Source organism: Aulonocara sp. 'chitande type north' Nkhata Bay, linkage group LG17, assembly GCF_057382095.1.
Source record: "Aulonocara sp. 'chitande type north' Nkhata Bay isolate Kocher_YH1m ecotype deep benthic linkage group LG17, A_spYH_male_GT1.1, whole genome shotgun sequence".
NCBI classification, from domain to species: domain Eukaryota; kingdom Metazoa; phylum Chordata; class Actinopteri; order Cichliformes; family Cichlidae; genus Aulonocara; species Aulonocara sp. 'chitande type north' Nkhata Bay.
This window is the reverse complement of record NC_141360.1, coordinates 10,308,982-10,330,960: the sequence shown is the minus strand read 5'-3', so window position 1 is coordinate 10,330,960 and position 21,979 is coordinate 10,308,982. Positions and strand designations below refer to the sequence as shown.

At 38.4% G+C, this 21,979-nt stretch overlaps 1 protein-coding gene across 3 annotated transcripts in view; it reads left to right on the top strand.

Moving 5' to 3' along the window:
* The first annotated feature begins 1,666 nt into the window (after nucleotides 1-1,666).
* Nucleotides 1,667-21,979, top strand: part of atp11b (ATPase phospholipid transporting 11B) — a 51,409-nt gene continuing 31,096 nt past the window's right edge. For 2 of the 3 annotated variants that reach the window (XM_086270356.1, XM_086270357.1), the window contains exons 1-13: nucleotides 1,667-1,811; nucleotides 11,005-11,121; nucleotides 12,921-13,010; nucleotides 14,778-14,858; nucleotides 15,196-15,303; nucleotides 17,302-17,430; nucleotides 17,978-18,081; nucleotides 19,479-19,526; nucleotides 19,724-19,788; nucleotides 19,921-20,002; nucleotides 20,083-20,233; nucleotides 21,260-21,457; nucleotides 21,755-21,913. In XM_086270356.1, the coding sequence (XP_086126482.1) occupies nucleotides 1,761-1,811; nucleotides 11,005-11,121; nucleotides 12,921-13,010; nucleotides 14,778-14,858; nucleotides 15,196-15,303; nucleotides 17,302-17,430; nucleotides 17,978-18,081; nucleotides 19,479-19,526; nucleotides 19,724-19,788; nucleotides 19,921-20,002; nucleotides 20,083-20,233; nucleotides 21,260-21,457; nucleotides 21,755-21,913 (1,383 nt within the window). In that variant the 5' untranslated portion in view covers nucleotides 1,667-1,760. The remainder of the gene's footprint in view (nucleotides 1,812-11,004; nucleotides 11,122-12,920; nucleotides 13,011-14,777; nucleotides 14,859-15,195; nucleotides 15,304-17,301; nucleotides 17,431-17,977; nucleotides 18,082-19,478; nucleotides 19,527-19,723; nucleotides 19,789-19,920; nucleotides 20,003-20,082; nucleotides 20,234-21,259; nucleotides 21,458-21,754; nucleotides 21,914-21,979) is intronic. The other variant, XM_086270358.1, reaches the window with a different exon arrangement.

The following is a 21,979-nucleotide window of genomic DNA, read 5'->3' as shown; positions in this document are numbered from 1 at the left end:
AGGTATCATTTTCTCTCTATACATTATCGACTGACTGGGATGCAGCCAAGTATTCAAGGAGGGAGGGGAAGTAATGGATGGACTAAGATGACCTCACTTTATGTGAGATGCCTTACAAGAGAAAATCTGGAACAACTGGTAGTTGGGCAGTTTTAGAAGAAAGAGATAAAGGATAAAAGATAAACCGACCAGTTTTTCCAGCTCATAGGTAGTTAGGTTTTACTTCAGGAGATGATAAATAAACAGTCTATTAAGATATTTAAGATACACTAGAATAAAACAAATGCACCTAAACACAATTTCCAGCTCCAATTCATACAAGATTCGCTAGCTGCCTAGTAAGCTACCTGGATAATCTTGCACGATCCCTATTATACCATACATCTGCACTTTAATAGCACAGCTGAAATTCTTATATACACTATGAACTATGTGGAGTGAGGTCTATCCCGCACAGTATGGAAAATATCTATCCGGCTACTGTATCTGTCAGTCTATCTAGCTATCATTTTTAATTGCAGACAGGCAGGGGGCGTGCAAAGGCCACCGGAGAGCAGCCAGAGCTGTATCTGCACAGGCTGAGGCTGCTGGCAGAGGAAAAGTGATCGTGGCAGAGGAGAGATGTAGCAGCGCTGCTCGGTGGGACTCTGTGGCCAGCCGTCTGTCACTTCTTTTAAAACCAGAAATTGTTTTTGTCGGACATTACCGTGAATGGGAAAGATTGAATGCATCTTATAGCACAGTGGCGCCGTGTGAATGTGTCGTGTAATGCACCGAGAAGGATTGCCTCTCGGGGGAAATATTTATGTTTCGGGACGGTTTTGTTGGAGTAGCTAGTTGCTAGCGCTGGGCTAGCGACTGTGCTGGCTACTTGGAACGTATTCTGCAAGGATGATTCGGTGGATACGACAGCAGCTGGTAAATGAAACCGCACGTTCCATCTTCTTCATACATACCGCTTTCCTCTTATTAGTTCGCCACAGCAGCCAGTCTCCTTACGTATTGTAAGGCTTAGCCCGCGGAAAGCAGAATAAACTTTATTTAGAGAGCAAGCTAACATAGCCAATTGGCTGTTGCTGATGTGTTCAAAACATTCCATTTCCCCTTAGTGACAGTCAGGTGTAGGTTACGTTAGCTAACAATTACCTTATCTGCTAGCTGTCAGTAATAAAGAGTTTAGACCTCAACAAGAGACATTGGTTGAGTTCAAATTTGAGCTTGAGGTATAAGTTTGGTTCGAACTTTGATAGCATTTTAACAACTGTCGGGTGATTTCCGTTACTAAATGCACCTGAGAGTTAACTACCTTAACACTAGCTAGCTGGCTAACAACGTCAAACTTGGCAAAGTTATAAAGCGTCTCTGGCTTGCTTTTATCTAGTGTTAACGCACAACTTTCGCTTAGACTGAGCTCAGTTTCAAATGTTCTATTTAAATTTTGTTCAGGGGACTAATAAACTATCTTTAACTGAGCTAGTTAAGACGTAAGCCTCAACACTCGAGGGTAATAATTGACGTTAGCTTGTGTTATTTTAACTTTATTTCGGCCCACTTCTTTGTTCCCTGCTTTCCTTACATGATCTATATCTGTATGTATTATTTGAAATTGAACTGATTTGATTCGTCACACCGCATCCTGTTTCTGCTGTAATCACCTGTTGTTTGTCTGCAAACATGACGGTCGCATTGACGGGCGAAGGCATCAGTTAAACCACAATAGTGGCCCGTTTTGGTACAGTAGAAAGAACGAGTTCTGAATTATGGCTGAAGAAAGCTACAGTGTCACGGTGCTTGTGGCTGTAATCATGAAGGTCTGTGTGGTTATTTCACTATGTTTAAGCAGAGTTGGGATAAGAAGCACATTCAGTGATCGGCAAATGAGAGTGGCGTGACCAGTGGTGAAGAGCCATGTGAATGAGTGATTGCATATTATGAGATTAGCCACACACAAACGGTTGATGTCACCATGTCTACTGAGTTTAATCAGTGTTGGGGGTGTTTTTGACCTCTCCCCGCTCACTGTGCACTCTCTGTAGTTAAGGTTAAGTTAAAGTGACACTTATTAAATTTTATGAGTCATGCTCAGCTTCAAGTTTGCCTGTTTAAAAAAATCATTTTTGCTTTTGGAGATTAAGAGCACCACAGAGAGTTAGGGGTCTATTTAGAAATGGTACATAGTCTCCTCCTAATTTAAGATAGCTCAGCTCATTTGACCCATCCCGCCTAATTGACCTGGCTGCTTAATTAAAAGTGTAATTAAAATGCACCTTATACAGCTGGCCTAATGAAAACGTTTGTTGAGGGGCATTAGTCTGACCCAAATATCAGCTGGACGGTAGAATGGGGATGTTTGTTCACTCATACTATTTATCAGCTCTTTCTGGTGGAATGAAAAGGGAGAGGGGGGAGAGAGATGTGACAGGTTTTCATTGTCAGTCTTGGTTCAGTTACACTATAAAACAAACCAGAAATTAAAGCATGAAGAATGGTAGCAAAAAAGCAAAGTCTTTGACATACTAGTTTGCAAGCCTGGGAACTGGGTTTTCTAGATGTCTTTATGGAGACTTAAAGTCTGTATGTTATTGCTGACAGATATTAAAAAGACTGGTATAAGTCTTCCTGAGGTTTTGTATATAGTTTAAGTGCACTATGAGAGAAGTATTTAATGAATTGCCCTTGCTTTACCAAGTCACGTTAATCATGATATAATCATGAAAAATAGAGCAACTATCAAGAGCGCAAATGAGCAAAAGGAAAAAAAAACATCTGTCTATAGTACTCATCTGTAGTCCATTGAGCAAATGGGAGTTTCCTACATTTTTTTGAGTCTCATTCAGGCTCTTTCCTGGATATTGCTGCAGCAGCCCTTGTAATAATCCACTGACACGCAGCAATAAAACATCCTTATGTCACCCATGATAAAATATCATTCCTTACTCTCTAGCCCTGCTCTGACTACTCTGTTGCTGTGGGTTGTACAACAATATTTTTTTTATAATATTTTATATTTGGTGATGTAGTCCATCAGTTTAGCTTATATGCAGTTTATTTTATTGTATTGCTGTTGTCATCAGTCTTATGTTTAAAACTAGTACCCACTGTACATGAGTACATACTGTTTATTGCCCCCCCCCCTTTCTTTTTTCTTTTTACAACCACCTCACTTTTTTGTTAACATTTCCATTTACCGGTAGCTCATCGCGTTTGATTAAGTGCCACTTAATCTGTAATATGACCCCTTGGTTGTGTTGCGTTGCCATTATTCAGGGCTGTTCCCCCAAGGCATTGTGGGACTTGTAGGCTTTATGTGGGGACTAATTACCTGTCAGCCTTCAAATTGATGGGGGTATAGAGTCAATGGATGAAAACAAGCTGATTTCAGCTTTATAGTTTTTAGTTATAAGCCTACTTTTATCTTCATTTTCAGTGGTATAATGTTCATTTTTCATACAATGTTCAAAATATATTTAATGCATATATGGTTACGTGAAGGTGTTTAACTCAAAATTGTGAGGTACACCTGGTAGTGGTGTTAAAAATTGAGTAAACCCAGCAGGAGTAAAAGTATCTGTTACTCATCTGTTACTTGTATCCATCCACTCTCAGATTGGCAAGCAGTTTTCAGACATTTGTGCTATAGAAATAGAATGTCATAAATTACTGCACTTTTCACTCTAGACTTTACCTTATGTGTTCGGCTTATTACCGCTGGTCCTCAAAACAACAAACCATGTTCAACTGTTTAGGAATATTTTATTTTAAAATAAGTCAACCTCTTCATGTTATGTCTATCCAAACAAATGTCTGCAGAGCCTTCATTAGATAAACTTCCTGCTGCACTGCAGAAATCTGTAATCTTATATAGCAGAGCTGCATCGGATCCACAAAATGCTTTGGCAGCTACCTTGTGAATTGAATTAGCATAAAATTAGTCATTTTTAAGCACAAATGCCAAGTTTGTGCTTTGTGCCAAATGTCAAAATTTTAACTTTTTCTGTATCATATACAAAAATACAGAATATCTTTTAGTCCTTGGACTGTTGATCAGGTAAATAATCCAAAATATTTCCATAGCCATAGTCACACTAGTGGTTGCAGACTGCAGCGCGACTAAAATTGTAGGGCGGTGAGTTGTATCTATTTAACTTTGGTATGTGTCAAGATGGCTAAAAGATGGTGTCGGTCTGTTGTTAGGTTGCAACTGAATGGGGGAAGTCGACAATTACGTGCAGTTTGTTTGAAGTGTCATTAGCTTAACGCTGAACTATAGAGAAAACGGATCCTGTTAAAGCCGTAATGCTGGACTTGCAGAAGCATCGACTGAGGTGCTTCTCTCAATGTTCTCTTTAACATGAGAACATGTTTGTTAGAGCTACGCAGGTTTTTGTGTATTTGGCCATCAGTCATTTTAACTGTAGTTATTGTTCACCAAGATATTAATGATTGGGTAACTTAAATGTTAGTTCCGTGTCGTGCTCAGGCAATTTCCACAGTTGCCTGAAAAACTGGGTGACAAATAGGAACAGAATAAATCTCCAGTAACTGTTGTCTGGATTGCTCACAGCAGTTGCGTAAAGGTGTGTTAAGCATGATGTTTGCACTGTTAAAATTTGTAACTGCTTTAAGCTCTCTGTAAGGATTGACTAATTTTAGTGACTCATCTGTTGCTTTTCTGCCTGTGGGGAATTTTTTGGCTTACAAAAGTTACTTCTTGGCCCCTCACCATCTGCAGTTTCATTTTCTTTAAAAAGAGAACATTAAAATATCCCTGGTTAAGAATTCACAGTGAGCTGTTTCTTGCCATTACTAATAAGACTAGAAAAGTTGCAATATACATATTGCATTTTTATACTACTACAAATAACACTTGTGCAGTAAGCCATTAAGTTAATGGTTTACTGGTTTAATTTAATCATTAAACATTTGTCTACTTTTTCATTCCAATCCAAGACATTTATTAATGCAGTGCTACTGGGACAAACAAGAAAACAAAATGCTTAATTCTACATACTTTCCAATCTCCAGTTGCCCATTAACTTGAAGTAAAGGACAAATATCTCACTAAGACAAATCCACCTTTTAGCTGATATATATATATTCATTCATTCATGAATGATCCGGTCAAATAGACCTTTGTTTTGTTTTTTAAACTGCTGCTCAGCCGTCAGTAAATGAGTGTTTGCAGACAAGTTGGTGTCTTCCCTTCAAACTACAGACTACTTAAATAATCTACTGTGGATTTCGTTAAGCCAATGGGAAATGCACTCCCTGTCTTGTGATCGGAGGATGCCAGGGGCTCAGGATATTTATGTTACTGAGCCCCAACATGTTTTACATGTGTAAACACACACACGTAAAACATCTTGGGGCTCAGTGCCTGTGTGCCCTTTCCTTAATTCTGCAACCACTTCTTCAAAATCCTAATTGGTCATGGTGTTACTACAATGCAGAATTCAGCTTCTTCGTGTACTTTCAACAATGCCTACTGAGCTGTGTATATCAAATAACTGTTGAACAACAGTTTCTTAAAGTTGCTGCAGTGGTTAATTGACCAATGTTTATATAATTTTATAAATGTAAATGCAGAAAAAGAGAGAGAGAAAATTTTCCCTCTTTTTTTCTCTGCCCATTTTTTTAAAGCTGTGAGCTAGGGGTTGGTGGTATAAATGGTATACGGTAGAAACAATATAAATTTGGCCAACGGTAGAGATTTTTACTATACGCTACCACAATAGCGCATGTTGATGGTGTCATCATCAAGCTGCGCCTGTTTTGGTCGAAAGCATTGCAGCGGCTGCAAACAACATCATCTGCAAATTATGCTGGGCGACAGTAATAGCAAAGAGACTAAGCACTTTTGGAATAAGAGGAAAGCCAAAAACTGCGCTTCCTCCACTTCCGTACCATTGATTCAATAATGCCGAATTCTCTAGCACCCGCTCTATTCCCGTGCTGTTGCAGTATATCAATGACTAACCTCATATTGTGGCTGGATCTCAGTTGTTCTCCTGACTGAAGTTTGGTCCGTGTATAGCATCCTGCTATGCAATTGCATTTGTCCCTAACCAGGAGAAACCCTCACGTTAATTTTTATCGAGTGGAAAAAAGCGTTCATCCTTCAGCTTCACTGTGCTAATGTTATGCTAACGTAGCTGTTTTGCTAGCGATTACGTAGGACATCATTATATACCAGCTAGTCCATCTTTAGTAACCCTACAAACGTCACTGCTTAGTTTTCTGTCTTCATTTATGTTGGAAGTGATAGCAGAGCTGTACGTTTTAATTTTTTCAGATATCTCAGTCAGAACATGGCATATCATGTTTAGGTGGAAGCTAGCGAGCTAACTTCCTGCTAACTTCTAACTCCGTTGAATTTAATAAATTCTGTTTTCATGGATGCCTGAATGTTAAACTTAATTGTTACACCTGGTAAAGCAGCAATTCTGATCATTTTAATAAAGATGAAAGAATTTAGACAGTTTTTAACTCTCAGTGATGCCGCAATGTTCGTTTGACTTTGGGACCTGAAGCAGACAGAGGTTTTGGACCCAGATTACTCCACAAGGCTCCTGACTACGGTAGCCGTAATGCTCCGACAATCTATCAGGCGGTGCGGCTTCATAGCTTATCAAAGTCGTACTAAAACATTTTTGAGTGCCGTGTACTACATAAAATCTGTTTTGAGGTCAATAAGCACAACCAGAATTCATACATAAGGCGCACTGTCGATTTTTGAGAAAAATTAAAGGATTTTAAGTGTGCCTTTATAGTGTGTAAAATACGTTATACAGAAGAAAAGAATATATCGCGATATACAGTATATCATTACCGCACATGCTTCAAATTATACCGTGATATAGATTTTAGGCCATATCGCCCAGCCCTACTGTGAGCAAATAATACAAAAAGAATAAATGAAGAATACTGAAAATATTGTTTCCACAAGTGGATAACTGATTTGATGCCATCACCTGCATTGCCCATTGGCTGAGTTACTGTATGACAAAGTCATATGAGCTAAAGGCTAACAGGTGTTCTGTTATTCAGTCATTGAACTGCATGTGCTGCATTCATTTTCACGACGGTCAGATGGGAGAAAGATGAAGAGACTGAGAACATTACAAAGTGCTAATGGTTTACATGTGTCCCTGAAAAGAGGTTGATCTTTCTGGGAGTGTAGTGACGTAACCCAGATACATTCCTTTTTGTGTGGTCGGGTGTGCACAAAAAGGAATGAATACATTTGTGAATAATAGGAAACGCCTCCTTTAGTCATCTGTGTACAGCAGTTGGGTGGGGTTTGTCAGACCAGTCAGCGCCAGAAAATCTTAGAAATGTCACTTGTTGAAAAGTTCACCTTGTTTGTCATTGGTGTTATTTTTCTTACATGTTGAGGGTGTAGTGACTATCAAAGACCTGCCAGAATATGCTGGAGATTTGAATTGCTCAATCTGAATGTAAATATGTTAGAGGTACGTTTTAAGTAGCATGTTTATGAAATATTTGCAAGTGACTTTAAACAACAAGTGCTGCTTTAAAAAGAAATGGAATGCTTTAAATGTGAAATTTTAATATGCAAGTAAAACATGAAAGGTTGTTATGTAATTATATACAGTTCAACCAGAGTATTTAAGTATGGAAGTTAGCTTTGGACAGATTTATGTTGGAGACAGATTGCAATTAGAACATGGCCTCAAATGCAGATGTCCTGCAGTTTGTTTATGCAACAGAGGGAATTATGAATGTATGGTGCACAATTGTTGCAGTATTATAACAATGTGTCTGAAATATATCAAAAACTGTCTAATCATATCCTCCACTTATATCACAAACAATGAGCAGACTAGCCGAGAGTCCAAACACAGCACTGTCCTGAACACAACACAGCAAACCCTGAAGCAGATGAGGTACAGCACGATACCTCATCGTTCTCACCTGAACGATATGTGTCGCCACTCATACAATACTGCCACGTAAGTGCCAATGTAGGAAGACAAGAAGTCAAAAGTGGAAGCAAAGACTTTCAAGCTTTTTGAACTGTTGCAACATCTCCCTCTGTATATCTGAGGGAGATATCTCTGAGCTTCTGTACTGAAATATTATTATGGCAGTAAAAACCAACATGATCATACCCTCGTGTCTTCAACCCAGATGCAGCAGCCATGGTAGAATACAGCAGGTCAGAAAAATTGAGGTGCACAATATGAACGTGTTTGTGTAGTTCTCAGTTAACAACAACATGGAAGTCTAAAGAGCTTGAAAAGCAGGTTGTTTTTTTTAAAAAAAGATGTTTTTCCTCATATTTAAGAGGCTTCTTCATTTCTAAGTCCAAGGTATTTATCTCTAGTTGAGGTTGTCGCTTAGGAAGTGGTTGTTGACCAACTATTAGTTGTGTCATCACATAAGCCAAGATGTGAAAAAAGGCATCGGCCATTACCATCATGATTTCGGGTCAAACCACTGTGACACCTTGCCCCACCCTATCATGTGACCTATTGAGGTCACCTGATGTGAGTGGGGGTTAAGGCACCTGAGAATAGATCTCAAGACTTATCAGTCCAAAAACCGAGAAGATATATGGTTTGTAAGAGGAATAAAATAAACCATCTATGCCACTCACTGAACAGAGTTTGTGGCTTACGATACCAATGGTCAGTGACCTACAATCCAGTCTTGAGATCCCTTCCCATGTCCCTCAACCCCCACTCACTGATGACTATATCTTTATGGTAAGTGGGATTTACACCAGCTGTTTCTGATCTAGTTATTCATGCCTTACCACATTGTTTGCAATCCGGTTGTTCAGTGATGACGCGACGAATCCTACTTCCGGGTCTAAAGTAGTCTGCATTTAATATGGCTTTTGTGTTGTTAACATGTTTAATGTTATGTATTTTCTTCTATTTAATCTCAAAAAGCTCCTAAAACAGTCAGTGATCACTGTTGACCTCCCTCGGCTTTTATTACCACTAATCATTTATTTAAGCTCAGTTTTTAAAACCTTAGGATGTAACTACAGCCCAGCCCATGCAGCAGTATATGAATGACTAACCTCGTATTGTGGATGGATTATCTGAGTTGTTCTCCTGGCTGAAGTTTGGTCCTTTTACAGCATCCTGCCATGCGATTACATTTGTTCCTGACCACCGAGAACACTCACGTTAACTTTTATCGAGTGGGAAAAAAAGTTAGCTTGTTTATATTATGCTAACATAGCTGTGTCGCAAGCACGTAGCACATCATTATATACCAGCTAGCCAAACTTCAGTAACCCTACAAACGTCACTGCTATTTAGTTTTCTGTCTTCATTTATGCTGGAAGTGATAGCAGAGCTGTACGTTTTAATTTGTTTCCAAAACCCCGCAGTCAGGACATGCTATATTGTATTTGGATAGAAGCTAGCGAGCTAACTTCCTGCTAACTTCTAACTCCGTTAAATGTCATAAATTCAGTTTTCATGGATGCCTGGATGTTAAACTCAATTGTTACACCCGGTAGAGCAGAACGCTGATCATTTTATTAAAGATGAAAGACTTTAGACAGTTTTTCAACTCTCAGTAATGCCATAGTGATCGTTTGATATATGGACCTGCAGCGGAGTTTAGACCCAGACACGGCTAGTGACGTCAGACTGAACAATCGGATAAGGCTTGTCTGCATTCAAGTTGATGGCATTGCTTGTAAAGTTGTTTTGCTTTCATAAATGTGTTATGTTGTCTAACTGTCTGAAAAAGTGAAAATGATTTGACTCTAGGGCTGTGCGATATGACCAAAATCTCATGTCCCGATAACGATATAAATCACAAGAATGTAACATTTTCTGTGAATCTCGGGCAGCTCGACTTGCGCGAAGTGTTTCCAGCTGAGCGTCATGAACGTGGAGTTGAGTGTTTTAACCGATGCATGAAACGATACATTTTTTAGACATAAGTTGTAACGGACGCCTTTTTTTTTCCTTTTTTTTTTTGGGGGGGGGGGGGAAGTATTTATTACACAGCGTGCTGCGGGGAAAAGCCTGTTCTAACGTTTGAGTCTAAGGTATATTTTTAGCACCTGATGGCTCTTTTTTGCTTCTCATCCGTAAACATTCTGCAAACTCTTTCACGCGATTCAGTTTATTTTGAAAAGTCTCAACAGGATCTTGAGCTTTATTGTGAAAGGTTTACGTGGAAAAAAACAAGCGGACACGCGATGGTTTCACTGTCGTGCATAAAAACAGGCACTTGTCCATCTGTAGTGTGGTTATCTTAAATATAAGAGAAAGAGAGAACTTAAATTAATATAGCCACTACAGTGACCATCAGAACGATGAAAAAATATTGCCGTAAACAGTTTATTTTGCGACACCACGAAATAAACAATAGCGTAAAATGAAACGATGGACGTTTTTATATTGTCATCCGATATATATCGTTATATCGAACAGCCCTATTTGACTCTATACTAAAACTAAAACTTTTACCAAGTTTGTTGCATATGGCTGGCTTTTCAGAAATTTGCTTTTAAATGGAAACATACAGTCATCATAAAACAAGGAATGCCACATTGCCATATTCTCACTCTTGATATGTGTATTTACATTCTGTAACAGTAGCGTCGTGTCTGGTATTGCTTCTCTTTCTGTCTCTTACTGTAAAATCTATCAAGCCCCAAACTAAGCTGTGCTGCACTCAACAAAATAACAGCCCACAGAGAAATCACTTTACACTCCCAACTATACAGCAGCTGAAACCACAATGAATAGAAGAACAAAACGTTGCCCCAGGTGGACTTTAGTGCGGTGTAGACTTGCAGTGGTTTATCACACCACCAACAGTATTAAATAACTTGGTTTAAAATAAGATCATAATATTGCAATGACATCATTAACTGCAATTTTATAGTTAGCGTGGTGTTGAAGTGATGATGTTTTAAATCTGGGTAGCTATACAGTTTTGTTTTTGTTTTTTTTAACCTTTCCTTACACTTGTCTGGTGTTTCTGCCTCACCCTTTTCTCCCTCAGGGCTTTGACCCCCCTCATCAGAGTGATACCAGGACAGTGTACGTAGCTAACCGTTTCCCCCAGAATGGCCACTACATACCACAACGCTTTGCCGACAACAGAATCATCTCATCCAAGGTATGTTACAATTATGATCTTAAAATTTGTGTCAAAAGTGCAAGGGGAAAAAAAAACCCCTCTTGATATGAACGCTAACATTTTGCAGTCACAGCAACTATGGCTACAGAAAAATTGTCATTCAGAGAAACTCTAAACTCAGTCTGGTTTCGGACACCAGTGTTGACCAGTGCTAAATACATTAGTGTGTATCTCTGGTGTGGTAGGAGAGAGATAAGCTTAAAGTGTGATTTGTTGATAACAGGATTAGCACAGACAGAAAACTTGTGTGTTGGTGAGAGGCTAGGTAGGTCAGCTAGAACACTGGCAAGACAAAAGGATAACAAAGAAAAGGAGCTAGGGCCTGCCTCCAGCAATCATGACTGTCATTGATTAGCTGGTAGATTAAATGATTGACGGGAGGGTTAAAGCACCTGCTTTAGTCAGGCATTGATTTGAAACTGATTTTGGATAAGGTAAATTCTGCCATTCGTGTGTACTCATACAGTTAGGTCCATATGTGTTTTATATTTTTCCTCTTTACACAGCAATAGAATTTCTTTCAATTAAGATTAGCTCGAAATGCAGAGCTTTGATTCAAAGGGTTTAACAAAAACATTGCATTAACTGCTTAGTAATCACATTTTAATATATGGTCCCCATTTTCAGCTGCTCAAAAGTTATTGGACAAGCAACTGACAACCAGTTTCAGGCGAGGCTTCATTATTTTATGTTAAATGGGGGTGACCTATATTGGCTGTTGACTCCAAATATTCAACTTGTATAATATAGCTTGTCAATGGAACTCCTAAAATGAGCTTGTGAGGTATGCGACACACACACACACAAACAAACACACACCGTTTTTGCTCACGATCACGTTTTATTTATAATAACAATGCGTCGTGACAGCTCGTCCCAGTCCAGCCCTTTCAGGAGATGAGAAGAACTTCAGGAGGGGCCACATCTACAATCTAGTACAATAACCCAGGCACTAGCACAGGCATGTATGGGTGATAGTGGAACTGGGCTGCTAGTGTTTACTGATGATGTGACTGCTGATAGAAGCAGCAAGATGAATTGTGAAGTGTACAGGGCTATACTCTCTGCTCAGAGAGTATCTTAACACAGCATTGATGATGTCCATAGGATCCAGAAGTCATTGACAGCAAAGGATTTTCATTCAAGTATTAAAAATTCCTGTAATTTAAAATGATGCTTCTTTACTTCTGAGCCTATGGAAATTTGGGACTTGATTCAAGTCTTGATTGTTGGATTTTAAAATCCATTGTGGTGGTGCACAGAGGTAAAGCTACCAAAACTTTCATTCTTCAGAAACTTATGGACCTAACTGTCTGTAGCATTTTATCTTAATAAAGTAAGAGAAAGACTTAAACGGCACATTTATTGAGTAAATAAATGTGCAAATGAGCAACCAGTAATCAGTTTATCTGAAGAACACTTTAGCTCAGCACAGCTGCTGTACTCCTTTATCTCAAGCTCCAATTTGGAAATGTCAGTGAACACTCTAGCCATAGACAAGATATTTTACAGGGGTAATCAGAATATCATTTAACTATATTATTGTATTCATGTAAGGTCTTAAATATGGCCAGTATAAATACGACACAGTAAAAGTGGTTTTTTTTTTTCTGCTCTAATAAACAGTTGCTAGTACAGTAGTTTGAATACCTCCAATACACCATCTATGTATTTGCAATTCAATTCCTCTGTTTTACTTAGTAAAAAAGAACCTTTAGTAGCAATTATTCTGTCCCAGTAAACCCTGAAAGATGTTTTCTTTTTCTTTTTTATTTCAGTATACAGTTTGGAATTTTGTCCCCAAGAATCTGTTTGAGCAATTCAGAAGGATAGCAAACTTCTACTTCCTCATTATCTTCCTTGTACAGGTAACGATACACAAATGCATGTGAACACTCCTTGACGTATTTCCTCCTCTTAATACAAATGCCTGTGCTCGTTCTTGTGCTTCCGAGCATTGAGTGACTCATCGACTTCTAGGTACCAGAGCAGAGACTGGTCTGCCTCTGTATGAAAGCGACACACTTACTCACTTAGTAATATGTGTGTCTTTGCAGCCAGCCCTAAGCATTAGGCCTTCACTGTGCATCAGTCATTTTATGCTGAAGTAGGATTTGGCTTTCAAATTTTTAGCCTTCTGATTTATTCTGCACTGTGTAGTGAAGCCAAAGCAATCGCCTTGACTCTATTTCACCCACTCAACATGTCAGTGAGGCTGAAGTCACCTTAGCCTCAAATCACTGAGAGAGGGGCCTCTTTTCATCTAAGATGGCCAATTTGACCATTTAAAGATTGCTTTAGATGGGTTTCTAGATGACTGGTGAATTCTTCTGTTAGTGTAGCCATTTACAGAAAGTGTTTGTTAAAGTGTTAAGATATCTTTGATCTTTTCCTTGAGGCGTCTTCCTTTTAAGCAAAGTTTCACTTTACATTCAGTGTTGCTTGCCTAAAGCCTTTGTGGTTACGCTTGAAGCCTAACAAATGTTGCACATTTTCCTCACATGAAAAGTTTGCAGTGCAGTTGTTTTTTATGAACATGCATTGTTTACATTCATGAGTAATTATTTACTTTTTTATTTATTTATTGGATGACTACTTCCACCTGTAGATTAGTGCAACATAGGGCTGCTCAATTAATCGAATTTTAATCTAAATTACGATCTGGGCTTTCAACGATCATTAAAAATGACTGAGCCGATTATTAGCACCTCCCTCGTGCTTTACTCTCGCGCTGCTCCGTGTGGCAAATCGAGCGTACCTCTCTGCATGTCGAACACGCGTCACAACAATTAAGAGGACCCAAGGGAAGCTCGGAAAGCTAAGCAGAAGTTATTTGGAGAGGAGAGTGACTGCCGTTGGTTGAAAAGAGAGGTAAAAAAAACTTCAGTGGTTGGAAACATTATGGGCTCGCAGAGTCAGACGTGGATCAAGTAGACATAGTGTGTAAACTTTGCTACAGTGTCGTAGCTGCACCACAGAGCAACACTGCAAAGTTCACTAAACATAGATGTTTACATTTTTCATTTATTTCTTATATTGCAAACATTTGCACTGTTATCAGTATTTGCACACTATTTTATATTATTTTTTGACAATCTTTAAAGCCATTATTCAATACATTGTTATTGTTAAATAAATATCATCAAATAATTGAGATCTCAATTTCAGTGAAAATAATCGTGATTATCATTTTTGCCATAATCGAGCAGCCCTAGTGCAACAGTGTGAAAGAGTTGCCAGAAACCTGCTTATGAAACACCCCCCAATCCAAAACTAATATCCACTAATAAAAGCACTGCTCAATGGCACTAAATCATTTTAGCTTGGTCTTCAGTTTCACACACTTTGCTCAGCATTTCGTTGTGATTATTAAGACCAGGATATGGGGTGAGGAAATATAATATCCCAGTGACCCTGCTTACAAAGACAGTAATTCAAAAGTGTATGTGAGACTTGTTCTTATCTGATCGTTGACCTTTAAGGGAAGTTATACGGGTTTCCTGTTTATGCACATTGGCCACTACTTCTGTCGTATTTTTCAAGTTGCTCGTTGTTGCAAAAACCACTACCACTTTTACAGTCCCTTTTTTAGTTTGGCATCATCTCTAAACTCTGTTTTGTATTTTTCTTTGAAGTTAATGATAGATACGCCAACTTCCCCAGTAACCAGCGGCCTGCCTCTGTTCTTTGTGATCACAGTAACTGCCATAAAACAGGTGAGAACATAACCACATAGCGGCTTCCTCTTCCTCATGAAAATGTGGAACAAACATGCATGCGTCATCAATGATTATTGTCTATTTGTAGGCAAAGCTCAAAGCTTTTGTTGTTGTACAGAGCACATTTGAAATTATAAAGTATTGATTGAGAACATTTGAAGCATTCCTGTTTCTGACATTAAACACGTTTGTTTAGAATAACTTGCTAAATTTGGCCACTTCTGTTGATCAGTTTCTAGTAGTGCCACACATGCCACACACACAACCATAGTGGGTAAATAAGATTATTTTAACCACCTGCCATCTGCAGTTTGTAACTGGTTGTGTTTCACAGGGCTATGAGGATTGGCTGAGACACAAGGCTGACAATGAGGTGAATGGGGCTCCAGTGTTTGTGGTTCGCAGTGGAAGTCTGGTGCAGACGAGATCCAAGAATATCAGGGTAAGATCATCAAAGTTGTAAAGGACCTTAATCACGCCAGTTATTCCAGTTTAGAAAGAATTTCTTTGGTCCAAGAAAATTATGGTATCAAAAAAAGCTTTTTGCAACTCCTAACGACTCGTAACTAACTTTAGCTTGGATGTTAAAGTGTCATTTCTTTAAATTTGTTCCCATCTAAAGCTTATAAATTCACTCTAACACCTAATTTCCCATGGTACAGTATGCAAACACTCAGAGACCTGTTCAAATAAACCCTGAAACGGTGATATGATTCTGTTCTATGTATAATTGTATTTGTATAACTAGCTGCAGCATTTGCCCTTCAAACACTGTGTCATTTTATACCTCGGCTTGTCTGGTAATGGTGGTTGTGTGATGATTATAGGTTTTTCCTGATCTTATCTGACACTATGGAAACACTGTGGGTTGCATGTCTGGGGTCATCACTAAAGACATCACTAAATGTGTACTTTAGTAAAAGAATAAATGAATCACTTGAGGGGTTTTTTCCTCACAGGAAACTAAGTGCCAACAGGAGTGAAATTGTTTAATCTAATACAAAGGATGACTAGTTGCTTTGTGTTTGGTGACCTTTCAGAGTTAATTGTCCTCAGTCTATGGAGAACTACATCTACTTCTAACCTGCTACTCACAAACAACATCTAACTGCATAGCTTCTATTAAATAAGTAACATATGTAGTGTTGTATTACTCTGAAAAGACAAAAAGCTAAAAATTACAAACTGTAATCAAAGGAGCTTGCAAAGAAAAGTGTCTGGACTTCTTTAAGTTGCTTGAAGACGTTTCACCTCTCATCCGAGAAGCTTCTTCAGTTCTAAGGTCAAATGGTGGAGAGTCCCAGATATAACCTAGTGGGAGTGACCCCCTACAGAGGGACAAAAGGACCCCCTGATGATCCTCTAATCGCCTGAGCCAAGGTGTGAAACTGGGCGTGGGTGATTGGGACCCACGCCCAGTTTCAGAGGTCCTTTTGTCCCTCTGTGGGGGGTCACTCCCACTAGGTTTATATCTGGGACTCTCCACCATTTGACCTTAGAACTGAAGAAGCTTCTCGGATGAGAGGTGAAACGTCTTCAAGCAACTTAAAGAAGTCCAGACGCTTTTCTTTGCAAGCTCCTTTGACAACGATGACCTGGATGACTGAGAACCTTCACAGACATACAAACTGTAATATAACAATTAAACATATTGTCTAGAGTGTGAACAATACAGAGTTTTTGTTTGATTTCTGTTCCCACACAAAACATTTGAAACACTCCCAGCGAACTAAAATGCTTCACAACACTTCACTAACCAGTGAGAACGCTCAGTACACTTCTTGGCCAGGCTCTGGAGTAGTAAATAACGTGGAGAATGTACCTCTAACATTTCCATTTACCTAGGCAAATGTTCAGGCAAAACTGTATTCTTTACGTCTTTATGTGGTACTCTACCACATCCTCAAAGCACACCTGACTACAGGACGGCGTGTAGATCTTGCAGCGTGCGCCTAGTACCTGGGTCACATTGACATCAGAACACATTGTCACAATACAAAAACGGCTCTGGAGCTTGTTTAGAAGCAGAGTGAGCCAACATCCTCCAAAGGGTCCAACTGTGGGTGTTTTCATGTACGCTAAAGAGCACAGAGGTCAAAAACAACCAAAAATAAACACATTTGCAAATTTCAATAATAGTTGCACCCCAATCATTTTTAACTTGCCTACAATATATATTTCTTAACAAAGTCATTTAGCTATTTAGTTTTAAACATTTTTAGATTTCTAAAATATTTGTTTGTGTGTGTGTGTGTGTGTACTTAGGAGAAAAACTCTGTCTGAAAACGTGTGATAATATTGCCTAAGTGATGCTAAACGTATTTTAACTCAATTAAACATCACCGTAAATGTGTGAATACAATTATTTGACAATCCAACTGAAATATAGTGAAAAACTGAACAGACTTTACCCTGTGCCTGCTTCTGTCTATCCATCTAGGTGGGAGACATCGTCCGTGTGGCTAAAGATGAAACGTTCCCAGCAGACCTGGTGTTACTGTCGTCAGATCGTCCAGATGGCACCTGTCACATCACCACAGCCAGTCTTGACGGAGAGACCAATCTCAAGGTCTGACAATAATATGAGTGGTGCTGTTAAACATACTTGGAGGTGTTTAAATCTCTTTAGCTTTGTCACTGAGTTTTCAGAAGCTATTTTCACCTTCTTTTCTTTATCGCAGCTCAAGCAAATACTAGATTTTTGCTTTGTTGAAGTGACACTTATATATTTCACTGTATATTTCTGTTTGGGTCATTTAAAGTATTATTTACATAAAAAACAATATTGAATTTCAGTTGTTGCAAACGTGCTGACATGAATGCATGGCTAATAACCTAGTCAGGAAAATGTGAAACCAATTTTATAAATCGTCTGTGATCTGAGTCACTGCAGTGAGTAATTTTTTTGTTTTTGTTTTTTTTTTTTTGTTTTTTTTTTTGCTTTTCCTCTCATTTTATCCGTGAGTTTTCACTGTTTTTTCTGTTATAATTTTCCCATTGCTCATTCAGAAAACCACATTTGTCCCACTTGAAGCAATGCTTCCCAGCCATCACTAATTAACCTGGTGTGTGTGTGTGTGTCTGTCTGTCTGTCTGTCTGTCTGTCTTTTTTCTAGACCCATTACTCAGTGGCGGAGACATCAGTCTGCCAGTCAGTCTCCCAGCTGGAGGCATTGCAGGCTGTGGTGGAGTGTCAGCAACCAGAACCTGACCTATACAGGTAATCGTCAATTAAGTGTACAGATCCTTCAAGATAAATCTAAGGGTATATTGTGTGGATTCAGACAACAGATGTTTAAAAAAGGTACTTAGTCCCATTAAACCACATAAGAAAAAAAAGCAACAGCAACTTTTTCTGGGTAACTAAAGCAGTCAGAGGGTTATGTAACAATTTGAAAAAGCTGCTCAGAAAAAAACATGTTTACCAAACGTCTGAAGAAAATCTCGTAATACATGAACAAGGCATCTCTCCATATGTGCAGGTGCAAAAGTAAAAAATATAAATGGTTGCAAGTGCAGGTGGATACTTAAATCTGAGGAAGAATTGGCAAAAATCCAGAGGTATGAGGGCAGATGCACCAGCTTGGGTTGTGTTTGGGTGGAGAAACCTGATTGAGTATACAGTCTTAAAAATTCCACTATGATAGCAACCTTTCCTGTCTGTTTGAGAAACTAAAATCTGAACTGTTACCTTTTTTTTTTTTTTTTTTTTTTTTTTTAACTATTAGAGAGGAATGCACATTGTGTCTGAAAACCTTTTCAATGTGGGATCCTATTTGATAAAGTAGCTCAAGAATTGCCTGCGAGTTAATGTTCAACTTGAGGTTGGTGGATGAAAAAAACCCAAAAACAAAATCTAGCCAGGAAATTATTGTCACAAGACCACAGCTGAACTTTAAATGTAGGATGAAGATTACAATAGACATTCAGACTAATCAGTATTTATCAGTCATAAGATGTAAAATGTTTTGTCATGCTTGGACAAATGGCTTCATTATGTAACTCTCCATAGGCCTAATTTATATTCACAAAGCACTGATTTATGTTGACTGTCCATTAGGGTGTTTTTTAGATCTTTATTGTAACTTGTCTTTTTTTTTGTGGCATCTTGAATGTAGAATATATAGATGCAGTATTAGAGGTCCATTACATTTGCTGCTCATTATCACAAAATGCATAACAATAAAAAAGAGAGCTTTTTTGTTGTCTTTTTGGGAAAATGCATTTGTTTCTTTATTATTTTTATTGTTATTATATATTATTAAAATTGCATCTGTCACACATTGGGTCGATATAGTCTGACCAAAATTTAATCTCTGAATGTCAGCTTTCTCTGGCATTTCTATTTGTCATTTCTTCTAAGTGCTCTATGAGTCACAAAGCTTCCTTAAGCTGCAGAGGCATTAATCCAATTACTTAAATATGTCAGAGAATGGTGGATGAATAAAAATATAAACATAGGCTTTAAAGTAATTTGGTCATCACAGTGCATGTAAGTCTCAGGTTTTCTGTCCTTTCCTGAATTTTTCCTTTTACTTTGTGCATGCGAACAGAGTATCCTGTTTGGTTTATCAATCCACTTAACTCTGTTTTTTCTTTCTTTCTTCTTTTTCCCAGATTTGTTGGTCGTATGACGGTGACTCAGCATGGGGAGGAGATAGTTAGGTGAGATGAGTTTTCTGTCTATTATAGTACCAGCTATAAGCACAAGAGCTAAGGATACAGCACCATTAAAAGAGAGTGAACATAAAAAAATAAATGAAAATTGTTACTTAAATATGGAGACTGTGCATTCATTGTAAGATGCATAATGTCATTGGATACAGATACAGATGTATTTTTCTCTTGTTTGTATTTGTCAGACCGCTGGGTCCAGAGAATTTGCTGCTGCGAGGGGCCAGGTTGAAAAATACTAAAGAAATCTTTGGTGAGTCAAAATAAAAGGAACAAAAATAAATGGTTCAGCAAAGCACAAACTTCACGTAAGAATGAGGCCGATTAAGAATTCACATTTTTCGCTACATTTGGAAGTATGATTTACCTTTTTGTGCTGTTGCAGGAGTGGCTGTTTATACAGGCATGGAGTCCAAGATGGCACTCAACTATAAATGCAAGTCCCAGAAACGCTCTGCCGTAGAGAAGTAAGCTATTTTATTATTGCTTTTTAAGATGTGCTTAATGAAGTCTCCAACTTAATATTTCCCAATGTTCACGATGTCAGGTCCATGAATACCTTCCTCATCATCTACCTGATCATCTTGCTGTCCGAGGCCATTCTCAGCACCATCCTAAAGTACGCCTGGCAGGCTGAGATCAAATGGGACGAACCTTTCTACAACCAAAAGACAGAAGCGGAGAGAAACAGCAGTCCGGTTAGTCTGCTTTGTTTTCACGACCAGAGGAATGCATTCTTATTGATCTGTTTTTGTGAAGACTGCAGGCTATCGGCTCCAGAGATTAGATGAGTTGAGATTTTAGTTGACATTCCACTTCTTCTCTCTGTTTACATTTGCACCCTGCGCTGTCCTTCACTTTCTGATCCCCGTAAAAAGGGGCCTATAATGTAATGTAGATGTAAGTTAATTAATGGTAAAGATTCTTTGAATTGACATGCACAGTACGTCTACAAAACTACTTGTGTTAGTGTTTCTAGATTTTGTGACAAGACACTAGAAAGGAAATGCCTGTCACTGGGCCAGCCTGCCAGCCTATCAGCCAACCTGCCAGCAGTAATCAGTCACGGGGAACAATAGCCCTTATGTATTGAGACAGCAAGAGATTAAAAAAATAAAATAAAAATCATAGTTGTGCACAAGCCGTCCTGCTTCCTGGACACCCAGGAAAAAAACCTAGGAAATAATAAAGCTCTTGTAAAGTCTGAACTCTTTCTAATATCCCGGTCCAAGGATAGCTAAACTTATATTTGTAATATTAAATCACACATTTCTGAGAGTCCTTCTTGTGTCTATAATGCAGACAAACGTATATCTAAGTCATTAATTATAATTTCTTTATTTTAATTAGCATGTTAGTCAGGCTCACATAAAGGCTTATACAGTGCAAACATGGCTTTTAATAGCTGCTCATATGTTCAGTCTGTGCTCCTTATCCTTTCCTGTCAGTTAAATAATCAGTCCCTTAATGTCAGTGAATTACCTCGCCTACTTTGGTTTCATTATTCTGTATATGGCTGAGATATATGTAAGCGAATTTATTGAAAGACAGTCTTAATATTCTCCTGCATTTTTTTGTAATGCTTCTCTCATACAGTTTATATAATTTCTCTTTCTTGCAGCAGTGCAAACGACTTGCATGTATATAAATTTACTTTATACTTTTCATTGTACTGCTCTCTTGTCCTCTCTTTAAATAAAAAAGAATCTGTCATGTTCTTTCAGATCTTAAAGTTCATCTCAGACTTTTTGGCTTTTCTGGTGCTCTATAACTTCATCATCCCTATCTCGCTCTATGTTACTGTGGAGATGCAAAAGTTCCTTGGCTCTTTTTTCATTGGCTGGGATTTGGACCTTTACCATGAGGAAAGTGACCAGAAAGCTCAAGTCAATACCTCTGACCTCAATGAAGAGTTGGGACAGGTATGAAAGAGGAATGAAGATGCCTATGTATGCATATTACAAAGCACACCCTGAACATGGATATGCATGGATGTCCTGCTGTATCATCGGAGTTTTAGTGTTGTATATAAAAATAGCATATACTGTAAAATATTTTACATTTATATGAAATATCATGAATTTTTAGTAATTTAGAAATATGAACCGGTTTGAATCGGTGAATTACGTTTATGTACATATTCAGTATACAGCATACAACTATGCCGACTTTAATGGTTAGTGTACTTCTGTGAGCATCTGTGTGTTTCTGTTTTTCAGGTGGAATATGTGTTTACTGATAAGACGGGCACACTAACAGAAAATGAAATGCAGTTCCGCGAGTGTTCGATTAATGGAACCAAGTACCGGGAAGTTAATGGCAAACTTTTACCAGAGGGAATGACAGACGACTCGCCAGATGGTTCTATGCCTCCCCTGGTATTGCATATATATATTGCAGGCTTGGTTCTTTTCTTTTTCTGTTTTTTTTTTTAAAATAACATG